General features: G+C 39.2%; 1 protein-coding gene across 2 annotated transcripts in view; it reads right to left on the reverse strand.

Annotated features, from left to right (window-relative positions):
* STIM2 (stromal interaction molecule 2) overlaps nt 1-19,936 on the reverse strand; it is a 68,199-nt gene extending 48,263 nt beyond the window's left edge. Inside the window, exon 1 of one of the 2 annotated variants that reach the window (XM_085059194.1) lies at nt 19,601-19,936. In XM_085059194.1, the coding sequence (XP_084915320.1) occupies nt 19,601-19,775 (175 nt within the window). In that variant the 5' untranslated portion in view covers nt 19,776-19,936. The remainder of the gene's footprint in view (nt 1-19,600) is intronic. The other variant, XM_085059193.1, reaches the window with a different exon arrangement.
* Between the last annotated feature and the right edge of the window lie 162 nt (nt 19,937-20,098).

Raw genomic sequence — 20,098 nt, forward strand, 5'->3', positions numbered from 1 at the left:
CTTTTTCCTTCAAAAAATGCCAGTTAGATTTTTTTCAGTGATCCCCATCATCCTGACCCAAACCTAAAAAGGCCACCTGCACACAGCTCTGCCTGCACACTGTACATTAGTCTGATTAATCTGTTTCTGCAGTGTAGCGAATTACACACCCACATGGAGATGCCACTGATAGAAGCCACACCTCAGAGAGGCTTCAAGCAGAAACAAGGAAATCAGGCCAAACATTCAGCCATGTCTGCTGCATTGTGCCTTCCTGTCTGAGACTGCAAACTATCTTGAAAAGCTCTCTCTTCTCCTGAGCATCTTCACTGCTCTGACCAAAGCTCCCCTGCCCAGCCAGCCCCAGATCCCTTGCACAAGCACCAGAGAGGAGAACAAACTGCAGCATGAGCCCAGCGCCAGCTCAAGCTGCAGCCTCTGGTGAGTCATTAACTAATCAGGAAGATAACAAAAAGATGATTTCATAAGTCAGTCTTGAGATTTTCTGTATGGGTGCAAATATTTAACTCAGCTTGCACATGCCTCATGCAGGACTTGTAAAGTGAACATAAGCACTTTTAGCACATCACTGAGCAGTTTACAAGGAAAAAAACCACCAGCCTGTGCTTTTGCATGCTCAACTCACAGCCAGGAAAATACTTTCCCTTCTGTTAGGGGACAAGAGAGAAACAAGAAATGTGTTGAAACTAAAGGAAATAATATCTCCATAATTATATATACAAGTGGAGTTACTGTAACTCACTAGAATCTAAGCAACATTACCAAAGAAGGTTTGTGCATAAATATGCATGATACGTAAATAAAATGTTGCTTCTTAATAGGAGTTACTCCAAAAAAAAGTGATAACATTCATCATTTGGTATGTAAAAGATTTTAGAAGAAATCAGGAAAATTTTCCTGTGTTGGGATCCACAGGAATGCTTGGCCACACAGAGCCAACAGATTACTGATACAATGTGCTCCAATTGTTGCTATTTAGCACATGTTTACCAAATACGGGAAAATCACCCCTCCCTGTAATGGGTCTTTTTAAACTCAGCCTACCAGAGTGCCTTGAGTTTTCTCCTTTCCTTATCAATATAATAAATATTGCATAAATATGTTCCACAAGAAAAGCCAGCCACATTCGATTGTGTCTGAAAAATGTTGACTTTGTTTCCCGAAGTTAAGCTAGTATTTTACCTGTAGATAAATTCAACAGCCAATAAAACATACAAAATCCTTCTCATAAGCAGGTGTGTGTGATAGAAGAGACAGTACAACATGTAAAACCAATGACAATTTTCAGAGACAGGATACAAATGCATCAGAGAAATTTTTAACACAATGTATGGAGCACTTCTTTTGTACTCAGAGGCTTATAACCAGTTTATGACTAAACAAACACTGACTTCCTTTTTTCCTGCTGGAGAGCTAAAAGTTCAATTGCAGAAATGACACTGAGCAAAACAATATTCTTCCTTCCTACTGAATTCTGCTGCTAGCAAAGGAAAACACGTTAGCAGAAAATCCCATGTATGACAATTTGCAGAGAAATTCCCGTCTGAGCTGCAGAGGGAGATGAGGAAGGGGAGAGGCAGAGCAACTGACCATTGCTGACCAGCACACTAAGTCACCTGAGGTAATTAAACATACTGGAATGTTTTAGAGGAGACCTTCTTACCAGAAAGATTGCTAATTGGTGTTAACGCCATTAAATTATTTGCTTAATAAGCAGCTATTAAAAGTTGCTAAACAGCGAAAAGCAGGGGTAATTACACCTTCCTTGCTTGAGTACTGTGTGCTGTTCTGCGCCTCTCTGAACAGAATGAGCATCATTTCAAAGGAAGAAAGGGGAGGGAGGTCTTCATATGCAAAAAAGCATAGGATAGAAAACAAAGTAAAGAAAAACAAACCAAAGGCATACCACAGAAAAGAAAATAAAGAAAAATAAACCAAACAGGAGATTTTCTCCAACTGACAGTATTTTGAAAAGCTACTAGCTAAAATCAAAAAAAAAAAAAAAAAACAAAAACAAAAAGAAAACAACAAAAAAATTGCCTTTACATAGCTGCCTTAATACACAGTTACAATAATGAGTTCTATTGATCATGTCCAAATCACCAATTTTTTTTCAAATGAGATCTACATAATGGAACATAAGGCCATGTTTACATAAGATAAAAATCAAGCAGTCTGAAACACATCTTCACAGTTCAGGACACAATGCAACTTGTAATTTTTTTTTTTTTTAGGAAAAATTATATTAAATTGCTGCACTGCTGGAGTTCCTGCAATACACTTTCTCAAGCACCACGCAGATAGTTATTTCAAGATAGTATATAAACTACTTATTTTTCTGAATCTGTAAGATAATTATTAGGTTCTTAAACAAGGTTTTAACCCATTATTCTGGACCAGTGAGGGGGGAGAAGCTATTGTGAATAGAATCAGTTTTTGTCTGAAAGAGCCACCTCTGGAAAAAAATACAATTCCCCAAAGAGCCTCCATGGATATCTACATTACCAGCATGGATAATAAACATGGCTTTGTGATTACAGAAGAAGACAGCAACGTTTCAGTTAGAGTTTATCCCACAGGAATTGAATCCCCTCTCCTATCAGGAAGTGAAATTTTAGCAATATGTTTCTGAATAAGAGACAACAGTGATACTTGCTCTGTAGAAACGCAAGTTCATTCTTTTATGAAAGCAGTAAAAATATTGCCCAAGGCACTTTGTTCTCAAGACAATATTTTGATAGTCTGTGAAGATCTATGGTTACACCCAAAATTTGATCCCATCAATTCTTTTTATTTTTTAAATGAATTAACAGAAGAATATGATACATGTATCCTCCTTGTCTGTTAGCCAAATCTTTGGAAGAAAACAAATAATTGTAAGAAAGGCTAAATTAGGTACAGAAAAGTGAAAAATTATTATGATTGCTTGCAGCACATTTTCAGTACTACTGATTTTTGGACATTCTGTTCTTGTGCATACACTAAAACAAATTCTGCTAAACCAAGTTTTTTAAAAAAGTAAACCTACTCTAAACACAAAGGTGCTTTGTCAGTGAATTAGCTAAGAACTTCCAGGCATGTAACAAAAGTATGCAAGAATATGCCATGAGTGGAATAAAAAATACACAACCTGCCAGGCACCCTCAGAGTGGAAAATTTCAAAATCACCACATTTCTCCTATAAAAATAAACCACATAATTAAAGATGTTTCTTAATTTAGCATTTCTGTTTTGCTTTATAGTTGTTTCTTACACAGTTATAAAATTTATACAGCTAAAACAGTATTTACCTACATGAACAAACACACCAAAAGAATGAAAGACAAGGAATAATCCAAAGCAACATTTCACACTATTTACTGCTGGAAACTGCATATGCAAGCATTTAAACCTTATACAAAACAAATCTGTCACCACTGCTGTCCTAAAGACTTCTGTGTCTTTATGATAGTATGCCATTAATGCCCAGGGCTTTTTTTTGTAAACAAATGCAAAAATTACTCAAAAAATTTTACAACAGATTGTGCAGCACAGACAATCTTTGCTACCCTCCCTTGACAGAGCTTTTCCCAACCCATCCCTCATTCCACTGGCAACTTTTACTTAGTTGTTCTATTCATGTTCAACCAGTGTCCACTTTCTGCAGAACATTCAAAAAGCCAGACTGGCAACCTCTCCTTAGTTACTCTTCCTTCTACAATCTGGTTGGGCAACAGTGACAGCTGGTTGGGACATCACATAGTGCAGCAAGCAGGTACACGGGGAGAATTGAAGAGTTAACTTTGACATGCCTTTTGCTGAAAGTTGATTATGCTACTTTTAATTATGGAATATTTCATATCCATGGAATGTTCAGTTATTTACTAGCATCACTATCCATAAGCAAGGTCCCAGTTCAGAGATATTAACACTGTCTCACTACATATAGCAGTACTTTTGCATATATTCAATGACACAAGCATTCAGTAATTGGGCAGAAATCACAAAAATTCAAAATAAATTCAGACAGTAATAAAGCCTGTCTGACAGTAATAAATCTAAATGGCTTTGCATCATAGTTATTAAGAACAAGCCTCAGATTTCTTAAGTACTCACCCTCACATCACTTACCCTCTATCTGAACTGAACTGCTTTATAAACAATATAAAAGGAAAATCTACACAGAAATCTACTTCTGGAAATTTTTTCAACCCATTGCTTAGCAAGTTCCACTGGACATTCAACTGAGGAAGAGACCAAAAGTGAAGATAATGTTAGATAGGCATCCAAAGCCATAGTTTTGCCCAAAGAAAAACAAAACAACATATATTTAAAAAATTACATGACAGAATAAGTAATTCTATACTAGAAAAACCATTACTTCTAAAAATATTATTTAGTTATTAAAAGATTTGCATATAAAGAGTTGCCCTGAAGATTTATAGAAGCCCTAATTACATGAAACACATTCAGCTGCACTCAGAATTACAGTGCAGAGCTTAGGCACAAATGTTTATCTATTACAAATTGCATTAGTCAGAGATAACAGACAAGAGATCCTGCAGATTCCAACATTAGTCAAAAAGTGAACAGACACTCAGGAGAATCCTGTCAGATATTCTCAACAATAGCTAAAGATCCTCAAACACAGGACAACAAGCTGCAAATGATGTTACCAAAAATTCTTGAAGATTCTGGGTTTTCTCTGTCTCTCTGATATCTTTCAAAGACAAGTCTATGCCATCAGAAAAAAAAAGGGCACTGCCCAAAACTCTCATCCTTCTGACTGCAAAACACATATAAACAGGAATGAACCCCTCAGAGCAACTCCAGGGCTGTGGTAGCTTCTAAGGCAGAGTAGGCAGCCCAACATTCCACCTGTGACTAAACCAATCACAGTAGCATGATACTGAACAATTGTGGGCGAGCATATCACAATTTCTAATTTAGCACAACATTCTGCAATGAAGTACAAAGTGTAACTTGAAGTTCCCTGATGCAATTAATGCAGAGGTGGAATTATTATTTCTTATTTCCATAGCTGTGCTTCAGTCTTTCTACTAATTCTACTAAGAATTTTCAGAACCACATTAGCTGATGGCAGACTACTCTTTACTTCTGATACTCCTTATGAACATAGGCAGAAGGGTCTAAAACCAGTTGTGCATCTTACATCCCCATCCCAAAAAAAGATCTAGTACAGCAGTGAAATTCTTTCTGGAATCTACACATTTTCAGCTGTGTACTCTTGCACCCAGCATTTTACAAGACCTACACAAGACATAATTCCTGCATCAAAAGTTTAGCATCACAGAAATGCTGTCTTCACCTGTTCAGTATTCCTGTTCCATACTTAAACTGGAGCAAAAAATAAGTGGTAAATCAAACGAGTTGAGAAGGCCTGTTAAGGATGCCTGAGGTATGCAATCAGAACATAGAAATTACGTACAGGATTTGATGGGGTGAAGAAGGCAAGGCAAGACAAATGCAACAGATAGAACATTTCAAAAAGAATTTACCAAATACATAATGAAACATTTAATCCTAAAATATTCCATTACACTGCAACTCAGATGAAGTTTTGTAAAACACTTCAAAAGCTGAAGTGAATTCAAGCATAGATTTTGTAACTTCTCTAGTAAATAAATCATCTGCTAGGAAGTCTCAAACCTTCTGAAAGTAATAAATTATTGCTAACAAGGCTATCAAAGATGAGAAGGAGTTAACACCACCTCCCTTTCCCTGAGTAACATATTAATTATAGCTTCCTAGGTAGTATTACTGATTGGCTGAAACCTTACCCTGCAACATTTTAAAGCTAAATAACATAGAAAACAAAACTTGAATGCACTTAGTTAGGACTGCAAACATAAATATCAAATTAATTATGCCTTCTGTAGCATTCAAAAAACTTAGACATTAAAAAATATGGCAAAAATACCTGACTCAAAAAGCACTTAAATTTACATATGAACATATATCCTTGAACAGAATAAAGCACTGCTTTTAGAACAGTTCTCATACAAAACCAGGAGAGCAATATTTTTTCCCTGCATCTGAACTAAGTTTCTTCTTCGCACTCAGCAGATATCTAACTGACACAGTGAGCGGACTTAGTGGCAAGGTCCATATGTCCAAACAGCATTTTCTATCTCATGACAAAACAAGTTTAGTCTGTTACAGAAGGAGCTCAGATGCTGACACCTCAAGAGATGTGAGCTGAATCCTATCCTTAAAGCTTCTGATCAGTAACACCATGGGTATGCCCTTCAACACCTCTGGGCCCTACGAACTCAAAAATGTTCAACAACAAATTGAAATAATGCAAACAGGTGAAGCAGGAAAATGCATAGTAAATGCCACCCAAACACGCCTTTCCAACCACGTCTTGAAGTTTGCATGGTCTGAAGCATCAGCTCCCAAACGATACTGCATTCTCAAAGTCCAGTATAACAACAGTAGCCTTGGCATGTGCAACAGCCATTCAGAAAAGCCAAAAGGAAGCAGCTCACTGCTGCATCCATCCAGTGTGGGAAGTAACAGCTGCTACTGGTCTGGCTGCTTTCCTCTGCTCTGGGCCCTGTACCCCACCAGTAACCATCACAAATGCTTCACCCAGCATTGCAAAAACAAACCTTTCTGCCTGCCCTGCCAAATGCAAATCATTATTTCCCTATTTCCTCTGAAAGGAACAACAACTGAACACGAGCTGGAGGATGCCTGAAAGCCATCCTTTGGATGGTGACCTCTTAACAAAAACAAAGTATCATTTCTGATAGAAGTATTCAACCCATATTCAGATATTTAGGTCTAACAATTGTCTTTAAAATCTTCTAGGTTAGTAATTAAATAATTGAAGTTGTTTTCATTACAATTAAACATCATATTCATTTCAATTGCTAACAGAAAATGACAATCTGTAAAATCAAGGGATTTTGCCTATTTAACAAAAATCTAGCTCCAACTTGTACTTTGAAGTACTCTCTGTTTAACAGCAGTCTGAGATAGGCCAAAGAAGTAGCAAGTTTCAAAATATCTCCAAGTGCGAAATCCAAGACTATCAGGTGAGGCTACTTCATAAACTACATGAACACGTCAGAGCCAAAGGCTCACTATTCATGCAAATATTACAGGCTACTTACAACTCTTGGGCAAGATGCACAGGACAAGAACAGCATTTACCTCACCTAGCACAACTGCAATACATTGAGAGCTTCACTATTGGTGTTGCTGCCTGTACTTGACACCAGTATGAATGCCATAATTCACCCTTTAGTGCAGCTCTCACTTACACCTACTCCACATACTAACACTAAGAAAAGACTCAGGAACTATCCTCTTCACTAGGTATCCAACAACCCTGGGGTTAAGTAGAACACTTTAGAGAAATGCCTTATATGCTTTAGATCCACACAGTATAGACTGTACTGTAGTCAAGTACAGATGTCAAATTCACTACCTAATCAAACAAAAGGAGCTCTTTGAAATATCCAAGCAGTTGTATAAATGGCAGCCTCTGTGTTGATCCCAGTACCATAAGCTGCTGTTTTCCATGGCAGTTTACAGCTGGTTTTTCCAATTCTCATCTGTGTGCAGAAAGCAAAAAAGAATTTTATATTTAAGTCAGTCTTCTTCAAAATTCTGAATGTAAAACTTGCCAAGAAAAACAATTATAGTTCTGTCTTGATAGTTAAATACATGCTCCTTTCCAGCTTCTAACCAGTGTCTTACTACATATCCAATTAACATAGGAGAATTAAGCTTGTCCTTTATGATCATTGAAACTACAGCACAGATCTGGAAAAGCAAAGCCAACTTTCAGTGCTTCAAACACCATACTTCTCTTAATTTTCATGGGTAACATGTCCTTGTTACCAGCAGAGTGTTTCACTTCCACTTTCATTTCAATTGTGTACACCAACAAAATTTTGAAGGAGGCAAAGTGAACTAGACACATTCATGGAACATTTCTGCAGTCAGTTTTCAGAGCAGAACCCACGACAAGACCAGATAGTTTCACTTCAAGTAATCACAATCATTGAGAAGCAGTGAAACAATTATTTTCATTCCAATAGCCCTTATAAATCTTTGGGGGAAGGGCAGGTGGTGGACTAAATAAAAAATACAAGAGGCCACAAAAATGGAGAAGTTAGTTATTTCCCTCAACATCCTACAAATAAGAGTGGCCTGGTAGGAACTACAGAGTAAATGACCATTTTCCAAAGCAATTTGGATGACTGATCTTCAAAAATCAGTTGATCAACCTTCAAAATCGTCACTATCACCTAAAACGCTACAGCTGCCTAAAATCTCCACCCACAGTCAGATGTGAAGGTAAAAGACCAAAGACAGCAAGGCATGATATCTACACTTTAAGCAGTTACACTATTATTGTATTCTGAAAACTCAGTATATTCAGTCAGTATGCTTAGTCCTCTGCTTAAAGTCTTCTCAAACACTTCACAAACCCCAAAAATACAGTATCAAAACAACAAATGACCACAATTAAGGAACCACTTATTAAAACATTTCTACTAAGTGTAAAAAACATCTATTCAAATGAATAATCGACTGTTACATTCACATTTACAGAATAAAAACAATAATTTGGGCAAAAAGGCAATGGCTGTCTTGCTCTTTGGCTTCTATAAGAATGCTAATCTGCTGCTTGACAGCCTTTTGGGCACAGAAAGTATGATAAAAGAAAATAAAAACCAAAAAAGCCATTGTAATTTCACTAACTTCTGGCAGGAAAGAAATTTTAGTGTTAGGAGACTTCAAACCAACACAAATCAACAGCAGAAACACAGTTCAATAACGTCAATTTTAAAAGTGAGTCAATGCCATCAAAAATTTTGCCAGTCCTCAAATTGAAAACACCCAATTAGTTACACCTCCCAGAAACTAACCACACGAATTATGATGCAGCTTACTACAACATTATGACATTCTTCTTTAAGCATTTCACCTTTATTCTTTCTTCTTTAGCAGTCACTTTAAACATTTGCAGGAAAAGAAAAATTGAACGCTAATGGAAAGGGCAACTATATTGTCAAATTGTTTTGTCTTAAACAACACAACCACAACTTGCAGTTTCACAGAAGATTAGCAAAAACACATGAAATGGCCACACTTACTCAAAGGTGTCTACCCAGTTCAATCTTGCCATGGACCATCTGGCAGCAAATGGTGCAGTTTTAAAAAGGGTGATGGCAACAACAATTTTTCCCCAAACAACACATTTTTCTTTTGCAAAACAGTCCACTGTAATGAGATTTCTAGCTCAGTTGTACCTGCTTATGCAGACATGTTCTCCCACTTCACCCTGCAAATTGGGAAGCAGGGCAGGGATGTATCTATTTTCAAACATTTTGTGGATTTTCAATTAATGCCTCCAGGTCTCATCGAATGAAAATAAGTACCAGTCTTCCCATAGTTGCCTGCTTTATAACACTCATTATTTCAAAGAGGTCTACCACACCCTTGCTATCTCCTCCTAAGACTCGAAACCCATCTGGCTGTCACAGTGCTTTTCCATCCCTCCCTCCACTTTCTTTGCCTTCCTTGCTTCCAGCCCAGTGTTCACTCAACTTTTGCTTAGCTGATTTCAGCATATTTCCAGCAAAAAAATGAAACCAACAATTAAATTGAAATAGCTCAGCATGAGGAAGAAGACAGGCTGAAGGCCTAAAAAGCAGCTACCTTTAGCTTCTGAACTACAGCCATAGGCAAGTCTTTTAATACCAAGTCCTACTTTCTTATCTTACACAAAAATATATATATAAATGCACTGGCAAGCTTGGTTCAAGCATTTTAGCTCAGCTGGTTGGAGCATGGTGCTAATAAAAACAAGGTTGTGTGTTCCATCACCAGATGGGCCAGTTACTTAGGAGTAGGACTCAATGATCTCCACAGATCCCTTCTCACCTCACTCAGAATATTCTGCATGTTTCCGTATTTTTTCTAGTTTTGCATATCCTTTCAAGTGACAATTATTAGTATTCTATTTCTCTGTCTTCATAATTTGTAGTATTTCTTCCTGACCACCAACTAGACTTTTTCCAAAGAACAACACACTATTACTCCCAAATATCTCAAGTATAACAACTAATCCAAGATCAAATTAATCAGTTAAATTGACTCTAAGTACACACTTAATGGTATGAAAGTACTCATTAAAGTAAGCTCCTTCCTCTTTTCTCTCCCTGCACCACTCTTTTGCATGTCAACACTACTTTTCATCACCCTGTCACACAGTATCATGAAATACTTTTAGAGACCTCTGCGAGCAACAGCAGCTTATATCAAGTCCCAATTCATCATCCTGCTACACACCAAACTTCCATTAATTTCTGACGCTCCATCTGTAACCATCTAGTACTGTGAAGATGAATCCATTTTTTTTTCCATTAAGACAACATGGTACCTGTGATTGTCCATCACTGTTTTTAAGAAAATAGTGACTTCTGTGAACATGATCACAGACCAGGTTGCATACAGAGCTTCCACTTCATTGGAATAAGGAAGTCTTACCACCCATAGACATCAAGAGAAATTAGAGCCTTGACTACTGTTCATAGGATACTATAAACAGACATGAGGCAACATAAAACAAGCTTCCAAGTGCTTCAGAGACAAAAGAATTACACACCACAGATGCATAGTTTCTTAGGATGTTTACTTAATAAACAAAACAAACTAGTTTTACTTGGATTCTTTTATAACAGGGTTTAAAAGTACTCAATTGGATGCAATCAGAGCTCAGATAGGTGGGGGTTTTTTGCTTTCAGACATCTACAGCCAAATCAGAATGGGACATGTTCTTATTACCCTGTATTAATAAAATCACATTTCATCAGTTTTACTTCATAGAAATAAATAATTATGCCTGGCAAGCAATTTTAATTTTAAGATATAAACTCTCCTACAATAAGTCAACAGGCAAAAACCAAATAAGTAACAGGCAAAAACCAGAGGCAACTCCCAAAACAAAGGTCTCACTCCAAACCATCCATTTTTCTATAAGCAGTTATTATCATCTACAATAACAAAGCTCTTTAAGAAGCCCTAGTAGCTCTACTGCTAATCTAAAAGCTTCTCTCTGCAAGTGTTAAGAATAGCTGAAGTATTTGCTTATCAATTTTGAATGTCATTTTTCAGACTCACGGTTGGTAATATCTGAGTAAAACGTTGATTTTTGTGAGTACCCAAGTCTCTGTGACCCACCTTTCTCAATTGCTATTTACTTGGCATGTGTGGGTTTCCACTAAAATGGTTAATAATACTTTCCTCCAACACTTTTTTCTCCTCACAAGACACCGTTGTGAGGAGAATCAAAGACCTGATCCTGATGAAAAAATACCCCAGCTTTTAGCTCCAACAATTCCCCCAAGCAGTCCACCTCCACACATGATAAGTGAGCAGCCAAACACACAGAACAGGCAGGGAGGGAGAGAAAGCAACAAGCACAAAGGAGGAGCATCCTTTCTGCAGAAGCAGCCCACTGCAAGGTCAAGTTAAACCAGGCACCAAGTACCATCCTCTGGAGCTGCAGAGCCACAGGTCTCCAACACAACCCCTGCCTGCAACACTAGCGCTGTAAAACCAGTTACAGTTATAGTGCAGTTTCACAAGACCAAAACAAAAATATTACTTTACTTTAAATGCAGTCTTAGAATTAAATCTCAGTGAATACATAGTACAGGTTCATACACTGAAGTCAATGGAATCCTTTTCAGTGGCTCTTATCTGTATATTAGACTGCCAGATTATTGTGCTGTTTCCAAAATAACTGGAAAATAACTCTGGCACCGACCTTTTCAGTAAATACATTCAGGAAACATGAACCAGGTATGAACAAGAGACTGAGGCAGCCATGTTCCAAAGAAGTACTGGCAAAGTCAAGTTTTTTAAATAAAAATTAAAAATAAACTCTGGGAAAGCCAGTACTGTCACTGTGCATTTCATTTGCAACTAAAAATCACAAGTAGGAAAGGATATAAATATACTTTTCCATCCTGACACATGACAACATAAATTTTGGAACTATATGATATTACATAGTCTAATTTTCATATTTAGCAAAACAGTAAAAGGTACTTGGCATTAAAAAAGCAACTTCATTTTCACTTCAAAATAATTTTTAATACTTCAGGTGACAAAAATAACTGAAGCCAGTGGTATTTTCACATAGATATACACTGTTACAGCAAGTTACCCTGCAACCTTCTAAATACAGCAATCTAGAATTAAAACTCCAGTAGAAGGAAGACTCCTACTCAGAATAACTATCTTTCATATTTATTTCAAAATCATCACAGAACACCTGATTTGCATACGCTTTTTATTTGTTAACAGTATAATATTTGTTTGTTGTTCTTCAAATAATAATACTGTGTAGCATTTCAAAATGAGGAAAAACTAATCAAGCTTGTCATTTCCAGAGTACTAGAGAGCAGCAACACAAGATGCTTTGCATACGCTTCAGATCTAGATAAACAAACAGAAGAGCCACCTGCTTAATGCATCTAGTGAGAGCAGGAGGGAGGAATGCATTTCTAGTAAAAGCCTGTGGCTGGGACAAAAAAAAATTCAGTAAATTGACAAAAGTTATTACTCAAAGTTTATAATTTCGTGGTGAAGCTCACTCTACAGGAAAACAGAGTAAATCTAAAAAGTAACCACTTATTGGCCATTAGCAAGTGGATTTTTTAGCCATTCACTCATTCATCAAATGCTACACATATTTAAAAAAAAAAAAAGAAAAAAGAAAATAAAAATAAAAATATTCAGGAGTTAGTTCTTGACAAATCTCCAGGGGAGCCACAAGGAGTTATTTACTATTAAAAATAAAATAACATTTGTGTGAAAATTTGCTTTCTAAATAACACATTTAACTTGCAGAAAACTCTGAATTTAAAGTTATTCAGTTCACAGAGCCATTGGATGGAACCGAGAAAAATTGTTCCTTAATCTGTGTACCATTACTGCACACGTTTAATAATTGCATGCAATTAACCCCTTCCTTTATTCTAAACCACAAAGTGAGAAGTAGCATTCAGACCACACCTTCATGTGTGGAAAGTTTCTCCTTTTAAGGAGAAAGTACACAGAGCCTAGAAAACCAAAATGTCTTCAGCAAATTTTTATTTAACAAAACTTTTCTTAAAGTAATACTCTATCACAAGGTTTGTTTGCTTTTAAACACAGCTCATCTAAGTTCTGAGCTGAGCACATGACAATTTCTTACAAATGAACAACAACCACAGAAAAATAGTACACACACAAAAAAAAATCAGGTGTTAAAATTTTAGCTGGAGACAATACCAGAGGGCTGAGTTGCTGACATGATGGTTTTAAATGATTCATGATGCGCAAGAAAAGGTAGAAAAGAGAAAGTGTTGCCTAGAGGAAAAGGATCAAAGCTATCTTTGCATTCCTATAAATTTTGAGCTACTGCAGCAGTCAAAGCTTCACACAGTCCAAAAAGCCTCAACAACACTTCCAATTTACACAAGCTGCTGTGGTGCTGCTTGTGGTTTGCAACACAAGCTGCAGTCACTCAGTGATGGGTTGCCTTCCCACCTCAATATCTAGGAATCGCTGGAGAAGCAAGATTCACCTGCAGTAGCATGACACGGTCTGCAGAGAGAGAAAATCTTCCCCTGATATACTTATAAATCTTGGCAAGAGACCACAGGAATGAGATTAAAAAGGCCAGTGGTTCTTACCTGTTAATTTGAATGCTATTGAACCAAATGAGTCAACAGTTCTGAGTGCTGTGAGCTCAAATTCTTAATTGTTCTGACAAGCACATTATCTTCAATTTCCAAGACAAATTATAGTTAGAATTCTAGAGTACATCTCATACAGCTTTAAAGATGCCTCTACCAGGTCTTGGAAAAATGCCATAGTTTTTTGGGTTTGACAGAAAATGAGCAATCCAGAAGAAAGGGGCAGGGAGAAGAAAGGTATAAATAAACTCCTCAGATAAGTTTGAATCGCTCAGAGAAACCAAGTAAACAAGTGCAAATTTTCTGACAGTCATCACATTCTGTTTGTGCTGATCCTAAATTCTAACAAGGCATTACAATTTTATTCACCCCTCCCCTTTCAGATATGCAGTTTCCATAGCAACTGGAGATACTTAGTAGTAACCAAAGGCAGAATAAGATTAAGTTATGTAATAACTTCAAACTCACCTTGGTTGCTAAAAATGTGTATGTGCTTATTTTAGGACAACGAACATAGTGGTTATTTATGCTTTACACACGTCCTGTGTGGTCAAGATAAACATCTCAAGTTCCTGTACTTTAAAAAGCCCATTTCACAGATAGGATGTAACTGACTAATCCCAATGAAGTCTTCTCATACATCAGGATTTCTGCAATAAGTTAGTCAATACTCATGGAAAATAATACACTTTTGACTTCTGAAGAGTCTTTGACCACACACTAAAAACTAAAGAAAAAGACTAGTAATTTTCTGAGCTTTACCACATCACAGCTCTTTACTGTACATTCCTCTCCCTAAATGCTGATTGAGAACGAATACTAAATGCGAAAAAAGATGTACAAGTTAGAGCACACAGCCTCAAAATCAATTAGAAGGATTTCAAACTGCTAACTTCATACAAATACCAAAAAAACCCCTATATTTTTAGGTGGTTTTCATTGTGTAGTACCATCAGGGGAAATCTTATCCAGATCAACTGCTCCTGTCACTGGGCACAGTTCTCTTTTGACAAATACATGGCAGCTCAACCTAGTTATGATAGATAAGCATCCCTGGAGTTAGGCAGAAGAAAATGAGTCATGCCCAAGTTGCGTAGGACCAGCCTGTCAGAATCTGGTAGGAGATCTTCAGAGAAGGAAAGCTCTCTTCAGAAAGCTTACAGCTGAAAAGGCAACACAGAAACCTGCTGATGGAGAGATGACAGAGTTCAAACATTTCAGGGAGTGACACTGGGGGTTTTAAGAAAGGGTCTGCTACATACCACTTCTCTAACACAACAAAAAAATATCAGCTAAATAACCTGTCTGTATCACAACACTAAGACCACCTTCAGAAGAGAAGAAGGAAAAAAGCTCACAGGACACCAGAAGGTGTAGAACACACTAGCAGAAGCACTGAAGAGTAATAATCACAACACTGGAAGGCTGTAAGGAAAGAAATTCAACTAAGGGCAAAGGAAGTTACAAGTGCTTGATACCTTATCTCTGAGTGGGAGTCCAATGCCAGTCAGCTACATAAAGGCCAAGATTTCTCCTGGTTAATTGTTTTTAATATTTGTTTCAAAACCATCTACAAATCTAGCCATTCACAGCTTTTTTAACTGCATCTCATATTATGACAATGCAACTGCTGACTGAGCTATCCAAACACAGATCCCTCCTGAATTTCTTCTACTTTTCATCACCAAAAATAAAAATAAGATAAGAAATTAAAATTTTAATTAAGCTGAGAAACTAATTATATTTCAGAGACAGATGACTGCATGGAGATGCTATGAAAAAGTAACTGATAGATTGAAGTCAATACCCTTTAAAGGAGACAGGATTTGACATTTCTGTCCTCCCACCAGAAATGGTAAAACCAGATTACAAGGAGTTTAACTCAACTCCTTGTAAACTGAAGTAATGGAATTAAAAAAAAAAACAACCCTGTAACACTCAGTCTTCATCACTAGGGAAATCTACTAGCAGTTTACTAAGGAAGCAACAGAAGTCTCATAGTTCACAGACTTTTAAGACCAGTGCATGCCAAAACAGTCATGCAAAAGCATTTTGCTACATGATCAGATTCATCACCCTCTTCGAATTAGTTCACGACACATGAAGTCTCACACAGAACCACCAAATTTCAAATACATTATTCAAGACCCATAAAGGTCACTGATGCAGTTTCACAGTTACCTTAGTGATGAAATTCCATGGTCAGCCCTGTTCAGACTATCACCAGGTGTCATCACAGGAAGCAGACCATCCTCACTCCCCTCTCCTGACCCCACCCGCATGATCCTCCCTCTTCTTTGCACTGGTGCTGGCCTTAAAGCAAGCCAGGAAACAGTCCGATGAGAAATTCATCCTTTTTCCTGTTACCTGTGGTTCTTGTCACTTTCCTGCAAGCCAAAGCAACATTCAGTGCTCATCACAACATTAGGGTCAATCAGGTGGTGCAAAGCCGAAAGGGAGCATGAACTCCTTCCCTCCTTGAGGGATTTCAGTAGTGGGATGAGCATGCCTACTCCTACTAGTTCTCTTGTAACAATATTGTGTGCACGGCCAGCTGGGGTCAACGCCAAAGAAAAAAAAGCCCCACTTCAACAGCCACCCACATTAGAACAGCCTAAGCCAATTGCAAAGTTGCAGCTAAAAACACGTTTTCCAGAAACCTTCGCTTCTCAAATGCCAAAGTCTGATTAATTTGAAGAGCTCAGAGTGTTAAGATGATGGCTAAGTTCCAGAATAGAAATGCAATTAAAAGAGAAATCTTTGAATGACTAAGAAAAAGGTTACATTATGTTGTCCATCGTTTCTTTAGTAAATACAATGTAGTGCTGCAGTTAAAACTAGTCTCAAATATTGTAAAACATAATTTGAGAGAAATTTATTAGCCAAATACAGCTGCAGGTTTTCTGTCTCATCCAAAAGCAGACAAGTTAATCCATGATCATGGATTAAAATTAAATATGAAAAGAATCCACAACTATCCAGAATTACAAAGCAACTTAAAATTGGGTGAATATGAAAATGTGAAAAACCAGTGTTTTCTTCAAGCTTAGAACAGAAGGCTCCTTAAAACCTTCTACCAAATTAAGTAGTGAACAAGCAGAGCCAGAGTGAACAGCCAACAGCCTCATGATGTTCCCTCCAATGGAGACATAGTTTTGTTGGTCCAGTTTTCATATTTGTGACTAAATCCCTTCAAGCACAGTGTCACATGTTACATATTCAGCTGTCGTTTAAAAATACTGTTAAAAAAGCACATATACACAGGCAAGACAACAGTAGAGATTATCTATATAAAAATTAAGTAAATACCTGAATACCTGATGAAATATGGCAAAAATAGAATCTTAGGCTCTTCCTTAGTCCTAAAATTCATCATACATCCATTTTCTGTCAGGTGTCTAGATTATCTTTGCCAGCTACTTCTCTAACCCAATAAAACCCTCTAATAATGGGAACCTGTTTAACAATCTACGTAATTTGACTGTTATAAGTAAAAACTTTCCAGCCTATATTTAATCTAAATCACACCCACTAAAACTTACTTCCTCTTAACCTACATCTGAACCACAGTAAAAAAACAGAAAAAAAATAGCTTAAAAAAATCCCCAGTACTTCTGTGAACCATTTCTTACATACATACCCATGCCACAGCCTTTTCCACCACATCAAAATAATGCAATACTTTGATGAAAAAAAAAAATTAGTCATAGGTTCTGAGCCTCTCAATCTACATCGCTACTTTCCTCTGTACTTTTTGATTTAATACTCAAAACTAGACACAAAAGTGCAATCAAAAAGAAAAAAAAATAAAAGCCTTCTGTAATTTAACAAGGATGGCATCTACATTTGTCAGCTGCATGTTGCTATTCAGACCAATTTGTGACTAGGAGTTCTGAATTATTTCCTACAGCTCTGTTTCCTGAGCACCTCTATTCAAGCATCCAATAGCCTCTTGCTAGTGAAGCATTTTATATTTAGCAGCTTTTTCTTTTCTGGATTGTACTTCTCAAAACTGTCAAAATTACTGAATTAAATGTTTGTTCTTCTCCAGACAAGTGTTGGCATTCTCTCCTAACTCAACAGCACATTTGCAACTTTTCTTTTTTAAAAATGATAGATAACTAAAATCACCCCCTGAACAAGTCATCTGGTTTTTTTCCAAACTTTCAAGAGTTCCTCCAGCTTTGCAAAAAGTAACTTAAAACTATTTGGGAGTTATTTGTTTAGATAGGCAAACAACTTCCATGACAAACTGAAACACTGTGTTTATTAACTGGATAGATGCGGAACTACGTTGAAATCTCCTAAAATTTAAAACTGATTCTAAGATGGCTTTTAGCCATACATATTTCCCAGACCATTCTGTCATGTAATACAATAAATCCACTTATAGCACGTTAGATTTCTCAAATAATTGTATTTCTTCACCAGAGTCACTGCTAGGAGGGTGAGAACACAACTGATAGGCATCTCAGTACTTTTACAGTCCATAAAACACGAAAAAAATTTTCTTTTTTCCAAAGACCGACATGTCAAAATTGATTAAGCAAAAAAGGTAGACAGCGTCAGCACTATTCACAGTAAGAATCATTTAATACCACCTACAACCAGATTCATCACAATCAAAAAATTTAACAAAAAAAAAGAGAGAGCTGTTCCCATACAGCATTTCACCAACACCCTCGGGAGGTACGACTGCTGCTCCACAGACTGCGGATGTTCCAACTTCCTTCGTTTATACAGCAAGGCAACAGACTGGACAATTCAGATTTCAGAAATGTCATGTCCTCAAACAGGACCAACAGATCATGTAGTCTTGCACCCCCATCTTGGAGTTACTGCGTGAATATTGCTGAAGTTTCATTCTTTATAATTAAAATTCATGTCTTTAGGGTTTTGGGCTGAGAAGAAACCCGGGTATGTGCCATTGGCTGAAGTTCAGTACTTTCAGCTCAGGGTGTCAATACTATTACAAACAAAATCAAGTTTTTTCTCTGATAAGAAATGCACACTGCTTTGATTCTGAGGGGATATGGGTTCTTCTTGTTTTGCCCACCCTCCATGCTCTTCCTCCTAATTATGGAGCTTTTTGGAAAGCACATTATGAGACAGGACAAACTTCTAAATGTTTCCGAGAATTTCCTACCACACAAATCCCATTTACTTAAGTGAACTGTCTAAAGGCAGTAAAGCTTCCTCCTGTTCATAACAAGGTAGATTCAGAATGTGTATAAGCAATTCAGAGCCATCAAAGCCTGATGAAGTTAGATTATTTTAACCGTTCCAGCACAACTGCCAGTTAGAATTGCAGGCTTTACCAACCGCCTTAAGTACGGCATTGTGAGTGTATTCACTGTTCTTTAAAGAATTAAGCGGAGGCTGGAATGCTTTCCCCTTTCCTGGAGAACTGAGCGCCCCTGGGCAGGGACGGACAGCTCAGCGGGTGCGGGAGCTGTGCGGGAGCTGTGCGGGACTCGCCAGCCGCTGCGGAGGGTCGCTCGGCCGTGCCGTGCCGTGCCGCCGCAGCCCATCCCCGCCCGAGGGACCCGCGGCTGCGGCGCCCCGGACACCCGCACGGGCGGCACCGCGGCAGCGACGCGGAAGCGGCGGCTCCGGATCTCAACAATATCGCTATTCAACAGGATCCTGCACACATCCTGCGGCGGGCCGCTTCCCGGGAAGGGCCGCGCCGGGCAGTACCGCAGTGCCGCCGCCGCAGCCGGACCCCCTGCGCACCGGCCCGGCGCCCTCTGCAGAGCCGCACCGCGCCCGCCCCGCGAGGCGAAGGGCGGCTCGGAGGCGCCCGGGAGCGCGGCGGACCTCGGGAGAACGGCGTCCCGCCCTGCACCGCCCGCCCGCCCGCCGGCGGGACGCGCGGGGGCCGTTACCTGTCACCGGCTCCGCCGCAGAGGCGGCCGCGCCTCCCCGTGCTCCCCGCCGGCAGCCGCCGCCGTCCGCAGCCTCCAGCTCGCAGCCCGCGCCCGCGGCGGCGGGCAGCAGCAGCCCCAGCAGGAGCAGGCAGGTCGGCACCGGCCGCACGCCGGGCGCTCGGAGCCCGTTCATCGGTACCGCCGCTGCCGCGGAGCGAAGGCAGGAACGCGAGACGGGCGGAAGGAAGGAAGGAAAGCGGGGCTGGAGCTCCGCGCTGCGCCGCTGCCGCTCCGGCGGCACGAACCCGCTCCGCGCCGGCCCCGCGCCGCCTGCCGCCGCTTCCGGCGGCCCCCGCGCCGCGGCGACACGTCACCGCGCGGTGACGTCACCGGGAGGGGGTGGCAAGTGGCGCGCGGCACCGGCCGTGCTCCCGGAGCGCTCCGCACAGCACCGCACAGCTCCGCAAAGCTCCGCACCGCACAGCACCGCACAGCTCCGCACAGCACCGCACAGCT

This window comes from Lichenostomus cassidix, chromosome 4 (genome assembly GCF_008360975.1).
Source record: "Lichenostomus cassidix isolate B80296 chromosome 4, HeHo_3.0, whole genome shotgun sequence".
Taxonomy (NCBI): Eukaryota; Metazoa; Chordata; class Aves; order Passeriformes; family Meliphagidae; genus Lichenostomus; species Lichenostomus cassidix.